A 19,545-nucleotide genomic window follows, 5' to 3' on the forward strand; every position below is an offset into this window, starting at 1 on the left:
ACGTCGTGATTGACAGGTTGATTGCACAATGTCCTCGAAATCCAGCCCTTGCAACCATAGCAACCTCCCCCGCTGGCCCCGTCAATGGCTCCGCCTCATGGCCATATAAGTAGAATCCATGTTTTTATTTTTCCCAGCATGCACCTGAAATTTTATAGTCCTGTTCTTTATGTCAGATATTGTCAGATATTGTTCCATGTACTGTCCTTTCTGTTGTCTTAATTGTTGTCTTTGGCCTGCAAGACCATTTGTCCTTTGGGATCTTAATAAAATTGAAGTTGAAATTGACAGACTGGGGACACAAGGGACAAAGACAAGAAAAAACAAAAACCAAAACCCCAATAACTAACCATTTTCCCAATAAACGTAAACACACAAAACCCTTACAGAACATGAAATAACCCAAATACACAACATCTCCCATCTGCAACAAACCAAACAAAAAACCCCCAAACACAAAAAGTCCATTAGTCAGTGTTATCAGATTAAAGAAAACCGGCTCTGCGGCTGTTAATTGGTGGACGGGGCCATCTCAGACTCTCTGGAAATTTGGGCGGAAAATAAACACTTTCATGTTGACTGAGTGTTAACCAACAACAGAAAGTTCCTGAAAGAGAAGCGAGAAACACCAACAGCATATACACGCAGAGGCGGTCCTGGCTAGTCTTGCGCCCTGGGCGGACCGACTATTGGCGCCCCTCTCCACAAATCCTTCATCACACAAAAAATGAGATAAATAAATGAAATATAGTATGTAAACACCAAAGTAAATTACACGCATCCGTCATCATACAAATGAATAAAATAAAATAAATAAATGAAAAATACTAATGATTAACGTAATCTGACAGACTTTCACCCTTTTTACAACTGGCATTAAAATGTTTTGTGGGTGATTAGATTGCTATCAGGGAGTTCTTGACCACATGAAAGTGCAGGTGTAAAGTTATTTATTCATTTATTGCATTTTCACATAACCCAATAACTTACATGTAGCTATAGCGGGTCTGTATTAATTTTATAAATGTATTATTATTTATTTGGAAGCAGCAGTTTGTGTTGTGTGGCCTGGGATCATAATCATCACAGGTCAGTCTAACCCCCCCCCTCTTGCTTTTCCTCTGAGAATGAGGGTAGCCTATTAAAGCCCATAGACTGTATAAGAGAAGTTAAGATAAGTTAAAGCCTTGGATGTACATCCATGGCTGAGACTGTATCTGTTGACTGTATGTTATCACAGTGGAAGGCTAAACTCGAGGGCTGTGGCGATGACATCATCGAAACGCAGGTATGCGTCTTCACCGTCCACACGAACACTCAAGGGCTGCGTTTGCGATTTTTTTACCCTGGGACCAGGTTTCAGAAAGCTTCGTTTTCAGGCAATGTGTTTACAGTATTCATTTGGACGATCGGCCAAAACGATGCAAAACATCTGCGTTTAAACCAAAAAGCGTGTCCGTGTGGATGGCCCCTGAGACTCACTCACAACCTGCTCACAGCCTCTGCAGTCGCAAGTTGATCCCCCCCCCCCCCCTCTGCCTTTTCTTCTGACACACACAACCTGTACAACCATGACTGTCAGCAGCAAGTTGACGTGATAGTAGGGGCGCCTCATCGCCCACTGCACCAACTTGATGTGGAAATGAGCGGTATTAGTCTATTAGTCTAGAAAACTGGCGATTTTTCTTTTTGAGGACGCGCTTTTCTTTTTTTGAGGAGTCGGACGGACTTTTTTTTCCCTTTTTTTTTTGAGAGCGCTCGTGCGCCCCCAAGTAGATTGCGCCCTGGGCAGTTGCCCACATTGCCCATAGCAAAAACCGCCACTGTATACACGTCTGAATCATATCTGACTGGTTTTCTCTCTCCTGTTTTTTCATGGCTTCATTTTTCGGAAGCGAAATGTTTTCAATTTTTCCAAAAACGTTGCTGTTGGTTTTGTTGTGTGTGTGTGCTTCGTCTGCAGCCAAATACGGTAAGAAAATGAATGTTACATAAGGTGAATGCTTCAAGCTGGAAACAGTCTTATAATAACATTTTCATACTCATCTCACCACAGATATCTTATACCTTGATAGATTATGGTAGAAAATGTACGATATGATATAATTTGCACATAATAGGGCAAAAAAAGATTGAGCAAAAGAAAAGATACTGTCTCTTTCCAGTTTCTCAAATGTGATGAATTCCTGCTTTTCTTTATCATATGTTATATATAATTAAACATATTTGTTTTTAATTGATGACGTCATTTTTACTCCTTTTTTTAAAAATATGAATATATATAATTTTATTTTTCTGTTGATCAATTTATCAATAATTGATAAGCATTAAATAGTTTCTGTCTGATATTTAGATTTAGATTTTAAGATAAGATATTCAATATAACTAACAAGTGAATTATTAGCCTTTCTGTAAAAGAAAAAAAAACTTTTTAGAGATCATTAACATATTACTTTTATTATTATTCTGTGGATTGACAAATTTGGAAATTGACTGACAGTTTCATGTCTAAATTGATGAATTTATTACTTGATTCAGCTCTAAAACAGACAAATCCTTCACTTATGTCTCTTGGATCCCACTGACTCATATTCTTTTCTCTCTGCAGACAGTTCACCAGAGATGGTCCTTGCCAGTTTTGACTCGACTTCAGATGTTTCTTTTACTTTTACTTTATTCAATGATTCTACACAAGATTGGGATTATAATGTAACACACACCAGGCAGGAAATCTCAGAGGAAGCACTGCAGTTTCTTAAAGGCCCTGTGTCCACTGTCCTCATACCGTCCTTCTACACGCTGGTCTGCCTCATCAGCATGCCATTTAACATCTGTGCAGTGATAGCTTTCGCTTGGAGGATCCGGCCAAAAAAACCAGCAGCAATCTACATGCTGAACTTGGCCTGCGCTGACCTAATCTTTGCCCTGCTGCTTCCCTTCAAGATCTCCTACCACTTTGGCGGCAACAACTGGATATTCGGCCCACTTATGTGCCGTGTGGTCACTGCAGCTTTTTACTGGAACATGTATTGCTCTGTTCTGCTCATAACTTGCATCAGTGTGGATCGGCTTCTTGCTATAGTCTACCCTATGGACTCTGTGGTTTGGAGAACCCCACAGAATTCAATCATAGCCTGTGTCACCATGTGGATATTATCCTTGGCTGGCTCAGTACCCCTAGTGGTCTCCGAACAGACTGTACACCTAATTCAGCTGGACATCACCACCTGCCACGACATCCAGAGAGCTGATCAACTAATCTGGCACTACAAGATCTACTTCATCATTCTTTGCTGCTTCCTCTTCTTCCTGCCTCTGCTCATCACAGTAGTGTCCTACACTTGGGTGATCTGGTCACTGAGCAGGGTCCCAAGCGGGGATCCTGGACACTCACGCAGACGCATGAGAGCAGTGGTGATGGTTTTAACGGTGCTGGTGATCTTTGTGTTGTGTTTCATGCCCACAAACTGCATGCTGCTAGCACACTACCTGCAATTCAACGAGGGAATGAAAAATCCCACAGACGCTCCTGATGGCTCCTACTTGATCTATCTGGTTTTCCTGTGTTTGGGGAGTTTGAACTGCCTTCTGGATCCGCTGGTCTACTACTTCGGATCATCCCAATGCCAGAAACAACTGTCCAAAGCGCTGAGGTGTCAGAAGATTACAGAGGTCAGCAGCAGTCATTCATCTTCTGATTCATATAAATCCACCGCCAGAACGATTCTGAAGTCCAGCCACAAAGAAAGTTCAAAGACAAACTCATCAACCACCAAAATGGACTCTTTCCAATCAAATCTCAACAGCCAATACAATAAACTACTGGTCTTGTAGACTGTTACACTGAATCATACTGATGTAACTGACTTAACTGAAACAAGAGAAATATCTTTATTATGAAGTTCAAGTAACAGCAAGTAATGAGCACAAAGCCTGTAGTGTCTAGCCTTTATGTTTCTGTCATGATTAGAATAAATGGAGGACATGTGAACTTACGATGCCAACATACAGTATTAAAAAACATGTTTTTATACTACTACTAAATACATTTTAGTTTGAGAAGTCTTGCTTTCAAACACACATGCACTTGTGAATGAATAATGAAGTTAAAAATAATGCAGGGAAGGAAGTTTGAATTTAGAAGAACGAATGTTTGATACTATGAAATGCTATTTGAACTGTATATGTAAGAGCTCAAAGGTTTATAAGCAGCAAGTGAATACCAGGACTTTCTATTTTGTTGACACTTTGTATTTTCCTGTTTTTGTGTATGTATATATAAATATATGTATATTTACTGAAAAGCATATTTTAACGCACTTATGTTTCATCTCTGAAAAGCTTTCAGTCGTGTTTTATTTTCTATTTTCTTTAAATATAAACCACTTTTAAAGTAAGCTTACATCTTGTCTAATTCCCACCCCAAGTTTCTTAAGGTCTCGGGACCCTTTATTAACCATATTAGAAATGAGAAGTGTCTCACTGGGAACTATTCAATTGGACTATACTGTATTTTGTTTTATTGCATTGCAATGTAATGTGCTATAATCCACCAAGTTCATTTTCTTTCCCGGCCTTACCTCGCCGTCTTCGGTACACCCACTCAATCCTGACAGTCAATCCACTTATGGATATTTCAGTCATTCCACACATTGACATGCATGTGCATCTTTACTGTGAGCTGTGTTGTTTTTTGCTGTTGTTTTGTTTTGTTTTTTAAATTATTATTTTATTTTGTTCTGTTTTGTTGTGTCGCTTTGTCTATTTCGTTCTCCATGTTGTCCAACTTTGAATAAAAGCTATTTTTAAAAAACAAAAACTTCTGTCAAAATATGTTAAAGTATCATTGTGATAGTGAAAGCAGATCAAGAAAAATATGAAACCAACCCAACAGTATACAAGTATGTTAAAATTAGCTCTACCTTGACTAATAAAATGCTACTTACAGGTTACTGCATACTGTATTCATAAGCAAGGCTGGATTACAAAAGGGCAAAGCAGAGTGTGTCTGGACCAGGCGGGGAGTTCCGGTCCTCTGAAATGAGGCCAACACGGAAGTAACTTAGAACTGCATTCTATCAAAAGGCCACCAGGGGGCGACCGTCTCTATACAAGTCAATGGAGAATTCACCAACTTCTCACTTGATGTCTAACTTCAGTAAATGTTTTCAAAATGTGTTTATGGTCTCAATCGCTAGTTTAAAGCCTTCTTCAATGCAGTATGATGTTCAATTGTGAAATTTTGGCCTCCCTGATTTTATATTTGACGATAAAGCAGGGTATGCATTAGGGCGTGGCTACGTCGTGATTGACAGGTTGATTGCACAATGTCCTCGAAATCCAGCCATGGCAACCATAGCAACCTCCCCCGCTGGCCCCGTCAATGGCTCCGCCTCATGGCCATATAAGTAGAATCCATGTTTTTATTTTTCCCAGCATGCACCTGAAATTTTATAGTCCTGTTCTTTATGTCAGATATTGTCAGATATTGTTCCATGTACTGTCCTTTCTGTTGTCTTAATTGTTGTCTTTGGCCTGCAAGACCATTTGTCCTTTGAGATCTTAATAAAATTGAAGTTGAAATTGACAGACTGGGGACACAAGGGACAAAGACAAGAAAAAACAAAAACCAAAACCCCAATAACTAACCATTTTCCCAATAAACGTAAACACACAAAACCCTTACAGAACATGAAATAACCCAAATACACAACATCTCCCATCTGCAACAAACCAAACAAAAAACCCCAAAACACAAAAAGTCCATGAGTCAGTGTTATCAGATTAAAGAAAACCGGCTCTGCGGCTGTTAATTGGTGGACGGGGCCATCTCAGACTCTCTGGAAATTTGGGCGGAAAATAAACACTTTCATGTTGACTGAGTGTTAACCAACAACAGAAAGTTCCTGAAAGAGAAGCGAGAAACACCAACGGCATATACACGTCTGAATCATATCTGACTGGTTTTCTCTCTCCTGTTTTTTCATGGCTTCATTTTTCGGAAGCGAAATGTTTTCAATTTTTCCAAAAACGTTGCTGTTGGTTTTGTTGTGTGTGTGTGCTTCGTCTGCAGCCAAATACGGTAAGAAAATGAATGTTACATAAGGTGAATGCTTCAAGCTGGAAACAGTCTTATAATAACATTTTCATACTCATCTCACCACAGATATCTTATACCTTGATAGATTATGGTAGAAAATGTACGATATGATATAATTTGCACATAATAGGGCAAAAAAAGATTGAGCAAAAGAAAAGATACTGTCTCTTTCCAGTTTCTCAAATGTGATGAATTCCTGCTTTTCTTTATCATATGTTATATATAATTAAACATATTTGTTTTTAATTGATGACGTCATTTTTACTCCTTTTTTTAAAAATATGAATATATATAATTTTATTTTTCTGTTGATCAATTTATCAATAATTGATAAGCATTAAATAGTTTCTGTCTGATATTTAGATTTAGATTTTAAGATAAGATATTCAATATAACTAACAAGTGAATTATTAGCCTTTCTGTAAAAGAAAAAAAAACTTTTTAGAGATCATTAACATATTACTTTTATTATTATTCTGTGGATTGACAAATTTGGAAATTGACTGACAGTTTCATGTCTAAATTGATGAATTTATTACTTGATTCAGCTCTAAAACAGACAAATCCTTCACTTATGTCTCTTGGATCCCACTGACTCATATTCTTTTCTCTCTGCAGACAGTTCACCAGAGATGGTCCTTGCCAGTTTTGACTCGACTTCAGATGTTTCTTTTACTTTTACTTTATTCAATGATTCTACACAAGATTGGGATTATAATGTAACACACACCAGGCAGGAAATCTCAGAGGAAGCACTGCAGTTTCTTAAAGGCCCTGTGTCCACTGTCCTCATACCGTCCTTCTACACGCTGGTCTGCCTCATCAGCATGCCATTTAACATCTGTGCAGTGATAGCTTTCGCTTGGAGGATCCGGCCAAAAAAACCAGCAGCAATCTACATGCTGAACTTGGCCTGCGCTGACCTAATCTTTGCCCTGCTGCTTCCCTTCAAGATCTCCTACCACTTTGGCGGCAACAACTGGATATTCGGCCCACTTATGTGCCGTGTGGTCACTGCAGCTTTTTACTGGAACATGTATTGCTCTGTTCTGCTCATAACTTGCATCAGTGTGGATCGGCTTCTTGCTATAGTCTACCCTATGGACTCTGTGGTTTGGAGAACCCCACAGAATTCAATCATAGCCTGTGTCACCATGTGGATATTATCCTTGGCTGGCTCAGTACCCCTAGTGGTCTCCGAACAGACTGTACACCTAATTCAGCTGGACATCACCACCTGCCACGACATCCAGAGAGCTGATCAACTAATCTGGCACTACAAGATCTACTTCATCATTCTTTGCTGCTTCCTCTTCTTCCTGCCTCTGCTCATCACAGTAGTGTCCTACACTTGGGTGATCTGGTCACTGAGCAGGGTCCCAAGCGGGGATCCTGGACACTCACGCAGACGCATGAGAGCAGTGGTGATGGTTTTAACGGTGCTGGTGATCTTTGTGTTGTGTTTCATGCCCACAAACTGCATGCTGCTAGCACACTACCTGCAATTCAACGAGGGAATGAAAAATCCCACAGACGCTCCTGATGGCTCCTACTTGATCTATCTGGTTTTCCTGTGTTTGGGGAGTTTGAACTGCCTTCTGGATCCGCTGGTCTACTACTTCGGATCATCCCAATGCCAGAAACAACTGTCCAAAGCGCTGAGGTGTCAGAAGATTACAGAGGTCAGCAGCAGTCATTCATCTTCTGATTCATATAAATCCACCGCCAGAACGATTCTGAAGTCCAGCCACAAAGAAAGTTCAAAGACAAACTCATCAACCACCAAAATGGACTCTTTCCAATCAAATCTCAACAGCCAATACAATAAACTACTGGTCTTGTAGACTGTTACACTGAATCATACTGATGTAACTGACTTAACTGAAACAAGAGAAATATCTTTATTATGAAGTTCAAGTAACAGCAAGTAATGAGCACAAAGCCTGTAGTGTCTAGCCTTTATGTTTCTGTCATGATTAGAATAAATGGAGGACATGTGAACTTACGATGCCAACATACAGTATTAAAAAACATGTTTTTATACTACTACTAAATACATTTTAGTTTGAGAAGTCTTGCTTTCAAACACACATGCACTTGTGAATGAATAATGAAGTTAAAAATAATGCAGGGAAGGAAGTTTGAATTTAGAAGAACGAATGTTTGATACTATGAAATGCTATTTGAACTGTATATGTAAGAGCTCAAAGGTTTATAAGCAGCAAGTGAATACCAGGACTTTCTATTTTGTTGACACTTTGTATTTTCCTGTTTTTGTGTATGTATATATAAATATATGTATATTTACTGAAAAGCATATTTTAACGCACTTATGTTTCATCTCTGAAAAGCTTTCAGTCGTGTTTTATTTTCTATTTTCTTTAAATATAAACCACTTTTAAAGTAAGCTTACATCTTGTCTAATTCCCACCCCAAGTTTCTTAAGGTCTCGGGACCCTTTATTAACCATATTAGAAATGAGAAGTGTCTCACTGGGAACTATTCAATTGGACTATACTGTATTTTGTTTTATTGCATTGCAATGTAATGTGCTATAATCCACCAAGTTCATTTTCTTTCCCGGCCTTACCTCGCCGTCTTCGGTACACCCACTCAATCCTGACAGTCAATCCACTTATGGATATTTCAGTCATTCCACACATTGACATGCATGTGCATCTTTACTGTGAGCTGTGTTGTTTTTTGCTGTTGTTTTGTTTTGTTTTTTAAATTATTATTTTATTTTGTTCTGTTTTGTTGTGTCGCTTTGTCTATTTCGTTCTCCATGTTGTCCAACTTTGAATAAAAGCTATTTTTAAAAAACAAAAACTTCTGTCAAAATATGTTAAAGTATCATTGTGATAGTGAAAGCAGATCAAGAAAAATATGAAACCAACCCAACAGTATACAAGTATGTTAAAATTAGCTCTACCTTGACTAATAAAATGCTACTTACAGGTTACTGCATACTGTATTCATAAGCAAGGCTGGATTACAAAAGGGCAAAGCAGAGTGTGTCTGGACCAGGCGGGGAGTTCCGGTCCTCTGAAATGAGGCCAACACGGAAGTAACTTAGAACTGCATTCTATCAAAAGGCCACCAGGGGGCGACCGTCTCTATACAAGTCAATGGAGAATTCACCAACTTCTCACTTGATGTCTAACTTCAGTAAATGTTTTCAAAATGTGTTTATGGTCTCAATCGCTAGTTTAAAGCCTTCTTCAATGCAGTATGATGTTCAATTGTGAAATTTTGGCCTCCCTGATTTTATATTTGACGATAAAGCAGGGTATGCATTAGGGCGTGGCTACGTCGTGATTGACAGGTTGATTGCACAATGTCCTCGAAATCCAGCCATGGCAACCATAGCAACCTCCCCCGCTGGCCCCGTCAATGGCTCCGCCTCATGGCCATATAAGTAGAATCCATGTTTTTATTTTTCCCAGCATGCACCTGAAATTTTATAGTCCTGTTCTTTATGTCAGATATTGTCAGATATTGTTCCATGTACTGTCCTTTCTGTTGTCTTAATTGTTGTCTTTGGCCTGCAAGACCATTTGTCCTTTGAGATCTTAATAAAATTGAAGTTGAAATTGACAGACTGGGGACACAAGGGACAAAGACAAGAAAAAACAAAAACCAAAACCCCAATAACTAACCATTTTCCCAATAAACGTAAACACACAAAACCCTTACAGAACATGAAATAACCCAAATACACAACATCTCCCATCTGCAACAAACCAAACAAAAAACCCCAAAACACAAAAAGTCCATGAGTCAGTGTTATCAGATTAAAGAAAACCGGCTCTGCGGCTGTTAATTGGTGGACGGGGCCATCTCAGACTCTCTGGAAATTTGGGCGGAAAATAAACACTTTCATGTTGACTGAGTGTTAACCAACAACAGAAAGTTCCTGAAAGAGAAGCGAGAAACACCAACGGCATATACACGTCTGAATCATATCTGACTGGTTTTCTCTCTCCTGTTTTTTCATGGCTTCATTTTTCGGAAGCGAAATGTTTTCAATTTTTCCAAAAACGTTGCTGTTGGTTTTGTTGTGTGTGTGTGCTTCGTCTGCAGCCAAATACGGTAAGAAAATGAATGTTACATAAGGTGAATGCTTCAAGCTGGAAACAGTCTTATAATAACATTTTCATACTCATCTCACCACAGATATCTTATACCTTGATAGATTATGGTAGAAAATGTACGATATGATATAATTTGCACATAATAGGGCAAAAAAAGATTGAGCAAAAGAAAAGATACTGTCTCTTTCCAGTTTCTCAAATGTGATGAATTCCTGCTTTTCTTTATCATATGTTATATATAATTAAACATATTTGTTTTTAATTGATGACGTCATTTTTACTCCTTTTTTTAAAAATATGAATATATATAATTTTATTTTTCTGTTGATCAATTTATCAATAATTGATAAGCATTAAATAGTTTCTGTCTGATATTTAGATTTAGATTTTAAGATAAGATATTCAATATAACTAACAAGTGAATTATTAGCCTTTCTGTAAAAGAAAAAAAAACTTTTTAGAGATCATTAACATATTACTTTTATTATTATTCTGTGGATTGACAAATTTGGAAATTGACTGACAGTTTCATGTCTAAATTGATGAATTTATTACTTGATTCAGCTCTAAAACAGACAAATCCTTCACTTATGTCTCTTGGATCCCACTGACTCATATTCTTTTCTCTCTGCAGACAGTTCACCAGAGATGGTCCTTGCCAGTTTTGACTCGACTTCAGATGTTTCTTTTACTTTTACTTTATTCAATAATTCTACACAAGATTGGGATTATAATGTAACACACACCTGGCAGGAAATCTCAGAGGAAGCACTGCAGTTTCTTAAAGGCCCTGTGTCCACTGTCCTCATACCGTCCTTCTACACGCTGGTCTGCCTCATCAGCATGCCATTTAACATCTGTGCGGTGATAGCTTTCGCTTGGAGGATCCGGCCAAAAAATCCAGCAGCAATCTACATGCTGAACTTGGCCTGCGCTGACCTAATCTTTGCCCTGCTGCTTCCCTTCAAGATCTCCTACCACTTTGGCGGCAACAACTGGATATTTGGCCCAATTATGTGCCGTGTGGTCACTGCAGCTTTTTACTGGAACATGTATTGCTCTGTTCTGCTCATAACTTGCATCAGTGTGGATCGGCTTCTTGCTATAGTCTACCCTATGGACTCTGTGGTTTGGAGAACCCCATAGAATTCAATCATAGCCTGTGTCACCATGTGGATATTATCCTTGGCTGGCTCAGTGCCCCTAGTGGTCTCCGAACAGACTGTACACCTAATTCAGCTGGACATCACCACCTGCCACGACATCCAGAGAGCTGATCAGCAAATCTGGTACTACAAGATCTACTTCATCATTCTCTGCTGCTTCCTCTTCTTCCTGCCTCTGCTCATCACAGTAGTGTCCTACACTCGGGTGATCTGGTCACTGAGCAGGGTCCCAAGCGGGGATCCTGGACACTCACGCAGACGCATGAGAGCAGTGGTGATGGTTTTAACGGTGCTGGTGATCTTTGTGTTGTGTTTCATGCCCACAAACTGCCTGCTGCTAGCACACTACCTGCAATTCAACGAGGGAATGAAAAATCCCACAGACGCTCCTGATGGCTCCTACTTGATCTATCTGGTTTTCCTGTGTTTGGGGAGTTTGAACTGCCTTCTGGATCCCCTGGTCTACTACTTTGGATCATCCCAATGCCAGAAACAACTGTCCAAAGCACTGAGGTGTCAGAAGGTCAGCAGCAGCAGTCATTCTTCTGATTCATACAAACAGGGCCAGGTCTAGCTATTTTGGTGCCCTAGGCGAGATTTGTTTGGTCCTAGATGTCAGGAGAGGAGCAGGAGTGATCATTATTTAGTGAGCAGTGTCTATTCTTTCACATTTATAATCAGAACAAATGACACTGAATATGAATACAATTTACTCTAAGGTGTCAGTCTGTGAAACTGGAATTTTGCCCAAAGGTTTCAGCAGCAGGCCAAAGATTACTCATCAAAAAGTAGAATAATTGTCAGTTTTATGAGCCAGTTTATAAATGAGTCAGCCAGGCTTTCATTAGTCAGCTACTGTCCATAAGAGACTCAGCTGTAGTTAGCTGGTTATCTGATTATTACCAGTGATGACTTACTTTACTCTTCTTTGAAAAAACTTTATGTCCATGTTGTCTGGGAGAACAAACATCAAACCAAGAGACAGCCAAAAACAGACCAGTCCTCTCTACAGTAACAACCAAATAAAAACTAACCACCTCCTCATCTTTTCACTATTACTAACGTAGCATTAGCGCTTCTTAACAGTTTGCTAACTCAGCAGTTTGTGTAGAGACAGAAACATAAACAACATCTAGTTTCAGTAAGTTAATAATGTCCTGAACAGGTTGTTGTGACAGTGTTTAACCCACCTTAAGTGTCTTGGTGTGTGTGCATCAGCCGAGTGTCAGCAATACTGAAAACAGCACTGAGTGGATAGACAGATGTACTGGTTTTTGAAACCATCAACCACCAAAATGGACTCTTTCCAAGCAAATCTCAACAACCAATGTAATAAACTACTGGTCTTATAGACTGTTACACTGAATCAGACTGATGTAACTGACTTAACTGAAACAATAGAAATATCTTTATTATGAAGTTCAAGTAACAGCAAGTAATGAGCACAAAGCCTGTAGTGTCTAGCCTTGGAGGACATGTGAACTTACGATGCCAACATAAAGTATTAAAAAAAAGTTGTATACTACTACTAGCCTAAATGTATTTTAGTTTGTGAAGTCTTGCTTTCAAACACACATGCCCTTGTGAATGAATAATGAAGTTAAAAATAATGCAGGGAAGGAAGTTTGAATTTAGATAAGAACGAATGTTTGATACTATGAAATGCTATTTGAACTGTATATGTAAGAGCTTAAAGGTTTATAAGCAGCAAGTGAATACCAGGACTTTCTATTTTGTTGACACTTTTTCCTGTGTTTGTGTATGTATATATAAATATATATGTATATTTACTGAAAAGCATATGTTAATGCACTTATTTTTCACCTCTGATTTCTTACTTAATTTGTATTGTCTTTAAATAAAAAACACTTTCAAAACAAAGTAAGCTTACATCTTGTCTAATTCCCACCCCAAGTTTCTTAAGGTCTCAGGACCCTTTATTAACCATATTAGAAATGAGAAGTGTCTCACTGGGAACTAATTCAATTGGACTATACTGTATTTTGTTTTATTGCATTGCAATGTAATGTGCTGTAATCCACCAGGTTATTTTTCTTTCCTGGCTTTCTTCAACCTTGCTTTTAGGTACACCCACTCAATTCCTGATGCTCCATTCACTTATGGAGATATCATTTATTTAACGCATTGACATGCATGTGCATATTTACCGTGAGCTGGCAGTGTGTTGTTTTGTTTTTATATTATTGTGTTCTGTTTTGTTGTGAAAAAGCAAAACTCATAAAAAATTTAACTTACATCTAAATATGTTAAAGTATCATTGTGATAGTGAAAGCAGACCAAGAAAAATATAAAGCCAACCCAACAGTATAAGTATGTTAACATTAGCTCTACCTTGACTAATAAAATGCTGTTTACCGGTTACTGCATACTGCATTCATAAGCAAGGCTGGATTACAAAAGGGCAAAGCAGAGTGTGTCTGGACCCCTGATTAATTTGCGTTGCAGTTGGATTTAAGCGTTGTATGAATTCCGCCACCAGGTGGTGCTGTAGAGTCAGTCAGAACAGAGCCATCGATACAGAGTCAGAAACGAGTTGTGGAAGCGTTAAGAGAAGAAAAAAAACTATGCTCAGTGTTGTACACAGCACGAGAGTAGCAGATAGTTTTTATTTATCAGCAAAGGAAACATACTGGTGGACTGTGAAGGTAAGGATTTTACTGCTTCATGTCAGGAAATAAAGACACTGTTAGTTACAGTCCTGCTTGTGACTGAGTCCTTGGCTGCAACATAAACTATATAAAAACAGCTGTAGTTTGAAGCTGATTTAGCGATCGCTATCAATATGCTTCTAACGTAACTTTGACAAATCCTCCACCTAAACACATCTATTTTACCTCGATGTATGTCCCTGTGTTACAAACATCACCCAACTAGCACGGATCGTCTCTGAAACAGACAGCTGTTTCTTACCGGTTCCTTCAGGAGACACCAGCAGCATTTCCTGAGGGAATAGCAACCATTACCAACCAAGTTTAAGGTGTTAGAGAAGACGCCCTCCTTCACTGTTATGCTGTCTATCATTATTTCACACCCCTCTCCCTTCATATGACGACCCCAAAACAATATCAGGGTCAAAAGTATGACACTTAAAAAAGATTTGAAACCAAAAAAATAAGATCTGAAACTGTAAGAAAAAGAGTATGGATGAAAAACAATGTATTCAAAATAAAATGATTTTTTTGAAATACATTTTTATTTTTCAAATTTCAGTATCAAAATTTGGACTTTCAGTTTCAAATATCTTTTTTGGATGAAGAAAGCATATGACCTTGATTTGGCTTCATATGATTTCAGTTCTGTTGGTAGCTTGTTCCAGTTGTGTTCAGCATAACAGCTTAATGCTGCTTCACAATGTAAAGTTTGAACTCTGGCCTCAACTATTTGACCTGAGTCATTAAATCTCAGTGACAGGAGGTCAGAGTTGGGCTGGTGTTATGCTGGAAGCAGAAAACCAGGCTGTGAGTCTTTGTGGTGCTAGGCAGCAGTGGAGGAGCCCTACACCACATAGGCATGGTGGTCATGCAACCCAAGGAGAGGTTTTTATTGTTTGCCATGAAGACAGGAAATCTGGTTGACACTTCAAGGACCTCCCAGAGCCAGGCAGTGGTTTATGGCTGGAACCAGCTCAGGAAGAGCAGGCTGCAGGCTTGCAAACCTGAGGTGCAGGCTGGTGGCTAGGATGCTGCTGGTTAGCTGGCTTAGAAGCAACAGGACAGCATGGCTGCTGGTAGCTGACAGGCTAGGAGGTTCATCTGACAGATCTAAGTTCATAGGCTGGGATTCACCAGTGTTCAAAGAGTCTTCTACCCAACCAGGTAGCAATATCTTTAGCCAAGGCCTTGCTGTCACTTCCCCGTGTGCTGGGAAGTAAAACTGCCTCTCTGTCCTCACTACTGGAGACATTCTTCCAATCACTGTGAAAGCACAAAAGATTGAAAGTCACCACATGTAGTTCACCTGTTGGACAAAGGATACAACATCAAATGAACAGAAAACCAGGACTTAAAAAACAACTGAGCTATCGAGGAGATGAGGTTCTGGTGAGGAGACGGCAGATGAGTTCAGGAGATAGGAGTGAGGTAAAAAGGAAAACAGTTGGCCGTCTAGTTGGGGGAAACACAGGGAGCAGGTATGACTGACAGAGCTGATGCAGGCCAGATGTGTAGGGAAGTGTGAAGGGACTGATATAAGACAGACTGGGGACACAACGTACAAACCAAAACCCCAATAACCAGTCCTCTTCCCCATAAAATTACACACACAAAATCCTTGCAGAACATGAAATAACCCAACCACTCCCATCTTCCACAAACCAAACGAAAAAACACAAAACACAAAAAGTCCAAGAGTCCATGACAACTTCAGATAACCTATTAAATACATGTCTTATACTGCAAGAGGCTTGTTGATTTTTAGTTGATTTAGGAGCTACTTTTTCTTATTTAGGCTAACCTACTCCCCCCCAGAGCTGGTAAATTAATTGTCCCTCCAATCAGATTGAATGTGCCTGCTGTGTGACGGGAAAGGTGACATCAGACGAAAGGAATTTTGCTCTGCGGTTGCTCATTGGTGGACGGGGGCGACTCAGACCCCTCTGAACTTTGGGCGGAACCCAAACATTTTCACATTGGCTGAGACGGTGACCAGCAGCAGAAAGACCGTGAGAGAGAAGAGAGAAACACCGACTACATATACGCATCTGGATTATATCTCCTGTTTTTTCATGGCTTCACATTTCGGCAGCAAAATGTTTTCAATGTTTCCAAAAACGTTGCTGTTGGTTTTGTTGTGTGCGTGTGCTGCGTCTGCAGGCAAAAACGGTAAGAAAACTTCCACTGTTTTCTGTATGTTACATAAGGTGAATGCTTTAAGCAGGAAACAGTCTTATAATAGCATTCTCATACTCATCTCACTACAGATGTTTTCTATATTCATAAAATATGGTAGAAAATGTATGTTATGGTGTAATCTGCACTTAATAGAGCTGAAAAAGATTTTTAATTAATCGATATTATCGTCAGAAAATTAATTAGCAACTTTATAATTGAGCAAAAGAAGGAGAAACAAAGATACTGTCACTTTCCAGTTTCTCAAATGTGAGGATTCGCAGCTTTTCTTTATCATATGTTAATAAATAATAATAATAATAATAATGAACAATCTTTGTGTTTTTTAATTGATGACGTCACTATGGGGCCTCGACAACCTCTATAGCTACCCCTAAATAAAGTAAAATAATATAAAATGTTGCAATTGACGATAATTTTCATTATCCATTAATTGGCTGATTATGATTAATCATTCAGTCTATTAAACTTATAAAAGATAATCTGTAAAAGTCTATTACAACCTCTCTGAGCCTTGTTTTGTTCAACCAAAAGTCCAAAACACAAAGTCATAGTAATATAAAACATCGAGAAAGTGCAAATCCTTCTCACTTTGAGAGGCTGGAACCAGAGAATGTTTGGATTCTGTATTTTGGATCAAAATAATTGATTACTCTTTATTGTTCTGTCAATTCACTATTTTGATAACAATTAAACCGTTTGGTCTCTAATCTGTCGAAAAATAGTAAAAGCTGGCCTTCATATTTTTTTAGATTGACATGTAATTTATTGTTTTTTGTCTGATATGATTTCATGTCTATGATTTAGATATTTAGATAAGATATTCAATAAAACAGAAAAATGTGAAAAATTAAAAAATCAAACCAGTGAATTAAAAAAAACCTTTCTAAAAAAAAAACAACCTTATAGACATCACCAAAACAGTTATTATCATTATTTTACTGTGGATTGACAAATTAGTTAATTGCCTCTTTTCATCCCTAAACTGAATATTGATTATTTGTTTCAGCTCTACAGTCTAAATTAGTATACGAAATAAATAAACAAATCTTTCGCTTTCTGTCTCTTGGATCCTACTGAGTCATTTTCTTTTCTCTGTGCAGGAAGTATGTATGGGAGGACCTTTTCCCTTTTTCACTATCCGGCCACAGATGAGCTACTACCGCCTGAATATACAGATGAATATGGAGAACAACAAGACACAAATTCTACACAAGTTCAGGCTCATAATGGAACTCATAATGTATCACACATCAGGCAGGTTATATCGGAGGAGGCACTGCAGTTTCTCAAAAGCCCTGTGTCCACTGTCCTCATACCGTCCTTCTACACGCTGGTCTGCCTCATCAGCGTGCCAATTAACATCTGTGCGGTGATAGCTTTCGCTCGAAGGATCCGTCCAAAAAAACCAGCAGCAATCTACATGCTGAACTTGGCCTGCGCTGACCTAATCTTTGCCCTGCTGCTCCCCTTCAAGATCTCCTACCACTTCGGCGGCAACAACTGGATTTTCGGCCCACTTATGTGCCGTGTGGTCACTGCAGCTTTTTACTGGAACATGTATTGCTCTGTTCTGCTCATAACTGTCATCAGTGTGGATCGTCTTCTTGCTGTAGTCTACCCCATTGACTCCCTGGCTTGGAGGAGGCCCCGGACTTCAATCATAGCCTGTGTCACCATGTGGATATTATCCTTGGCTGGCTCAGTGCCCCTGGTGGTCTCCGAACAGACTGTTCACCTAACTCAGCTGGATATCACCACCTGCCACGACATCCAGAAAGCTGATCAACTAATCTGGCACTACAAGATCTACTTCATCATTCTCTGCTGCTTCCTCTTCTTCCTGCCTCTGCTCATCACAGTAGGGTCCTACACTCGGGTGATCTGGTCACTGAGCAGGGTCCCACGCGGGGTTCCTGGACGCTCACGCAGACGCACGAGAGCAGTGGTGATGGCCTTCACGGTGCTAGTGATCTTTGTGTTGTGCTTCATGCCCACAAACTGCCTGCTGCTGGCACACTACCTGCAATTCAACGAGGGAATGAAAAACCCCCAACAGGCCCCTGATGGTTCCTACTCGATCTATCTGGTTTTCCTGTGTTTGGGGAGTTTGAACTGCCTTCTGGATCCGCTGGTCTACTACTTCGGATCATCCCAATGCCAGAAACAACTGTCCAAAGCACTGAGGTGTCAGAAGATTACAGAGGTCAACAGCAGCAGTCATTCATCTTCTGGTTCATACAGATCCAGTGCCAGAACGATTCTGAAGTCCAGCCACAAAGAAAGTTCAAAGACAAACTCATCAACCACCAAAATGGACTCTTTCCAAGCAAATCTCAACAGTCAATACAAGAAACTACTGGTCTGATAGACTGTTACACTGGATCAAAGTGATGCAACTGACTTAACTGAAACCATAGAAGTATCTTTATCATGAAGTTCAAGTAACAGCAAGTAATGAGCACAAAGCCTGTAGTGTCTAGCCTTTCAATTTCAGAAGTCTTGCTTACAAACACTGAAGTGACACACATGCTCATTTGAATGAATAATGAAGTTAAAAACAATGTAGGGAAGGAAGTGTTAGATTAGATAAGAAGAACTCTGCTGAACGTTTGATACTATGAAATGCTATTATGTTTGCACTGTATATGTAAGAGCTTAAGTTTATAAGCTGCAAGTTAATACAAGGACTTGCGATTATTCCTATATTTTGTATTTTCATGATTTTGTGTACATAAATATGTATGTATATTTACTGAAAAGTATATGTTAATGCACTTTTTCACCTGTTTAATGCAGTTATGTTTCACCTCTGAAAAGTGTTTTTGTCATTTTTTGTTATTTTGTTTTTTTATATATATATATAAACCACTTTTAAAACAAAATAATCTCTCGTCTTAATATGTTTATGTATCATTGTGATAATGCAAGGCAACCAAGAAGCAACAGTTGTGTGATCAACAAACATCCCTCCTTGGCATAGTTGGTTTAATGCTGCCCCCTGCTGGTGAGAACTGTGCACCAACACCTGTGCAATCTAATGCAATATAACAGCTCTGCCATGAATTCTGATCTAATGAGGTTTATACATTTCCAGTTATTATTGACACTTTGTTTATAATAAACCAATTTTACTATTAGTTAGTTTATTAGAGGCTGTAATGAATGGTGGTGATGTATTGGAGTGCATGATAATGAAAACTTTCTATTTTACCCCACTCACGTATGTTAAAGTAGCTGACCTTTTACTCTTATTTATTTCTCAGCCAGAGCTCCTTTCCACATGAAGACAAAAATGAAGAACCAACCCAACAGTA

General features: G+C 39.1%; 4 protein-coding genes across 4 annotated transcripts; all 4 read left to right on the plus strand.

Moving 5' to 3' along the window:
* Window positions 1-1,201: 1,201 nt before the first annotated feature.
* LOC128379877 (proteinase-activated receptor 1-like) lies at window positions 1,202-4,635 on the plus strand. The gene is made up of 3 exons (XM_053339517.1): window positions 1,202-1,328; window positions 2,609-3,672; window positions 3,733-4,635. Exons 1-3 carry the CDS (start codon window positions 1,202-1,204, stop codon window positions 3,832-3,834), a joined length of 1,293 nt encoding a protein of 430 aa, XP_053195492.1. The 3' UTR covers window positions 3,835-4,635.
* A 2,097-nt stretch (window positions 4,636-6,732) lies between these two features.
* Window positions 6,733-13,076, plus strand: LOC128379879 (proteinase-activated receptor 1-like). The gene is made up of 2 exons (XM_053339518.1): window positions 6,733-8,134; window positions 12,876-13,076. Exon 1 carries the CDS (start codon window positions 6,733-6,735, stop codon window positions 7,942-7,944), a length of 1,212 nt encoding a protein of 403 aa, XP_053195493.1. The 3' UTR covers window positions 7,945-8,134; window positions 12,876-13,076.
* Window positions 10,843-11,934, plus strand: LOC128379880 (proteinase-activated receptor 1-like). The gene is given in 1 exon segment (XM_053339519.1): window positions 10,843-11,934. A coding segment is annotated over 1 exon segment (1,092 nt).
* A 2,948-nt stretch (window positions 13,077-16,024) lies between the features above and the next one.
* On the plus strand, window positions 16,025-19,103 carry LOC128380358 (proteinase-activated receptor 1-like). Its single transcript, XM_053340153.1, has 2 exons — window positions 16,025-16,201; window positions 17,332-19,103. Exons 1-2 carry the CDS (start codon window positions 16,105-16,107, stop codon window positions 18,594-18,596), a joined length of 1,362 nt encoding a protein of 453 aa, XP_053196128.1. The 5' UTR covers window positions 16,025-16,104; the 3' UTR covers window positions 18,597-19,103.
* Window positions 19,104-19,545: the final 442 nt, after the last annotated feature.

Source organism: Scomber japonicus, chromosome 19, assembly GCF_027409825.1.
Source record: "Scomber japonicus isolate fScoJap1 chromosome 19, fScoJap1.pri, whole genome shotgun sequence".
NCBI lineage: Eukaryota > Metazoa > Chordata > Actinopteri > Scombriformes > Scombridae > Scomber > Scomber japonicus.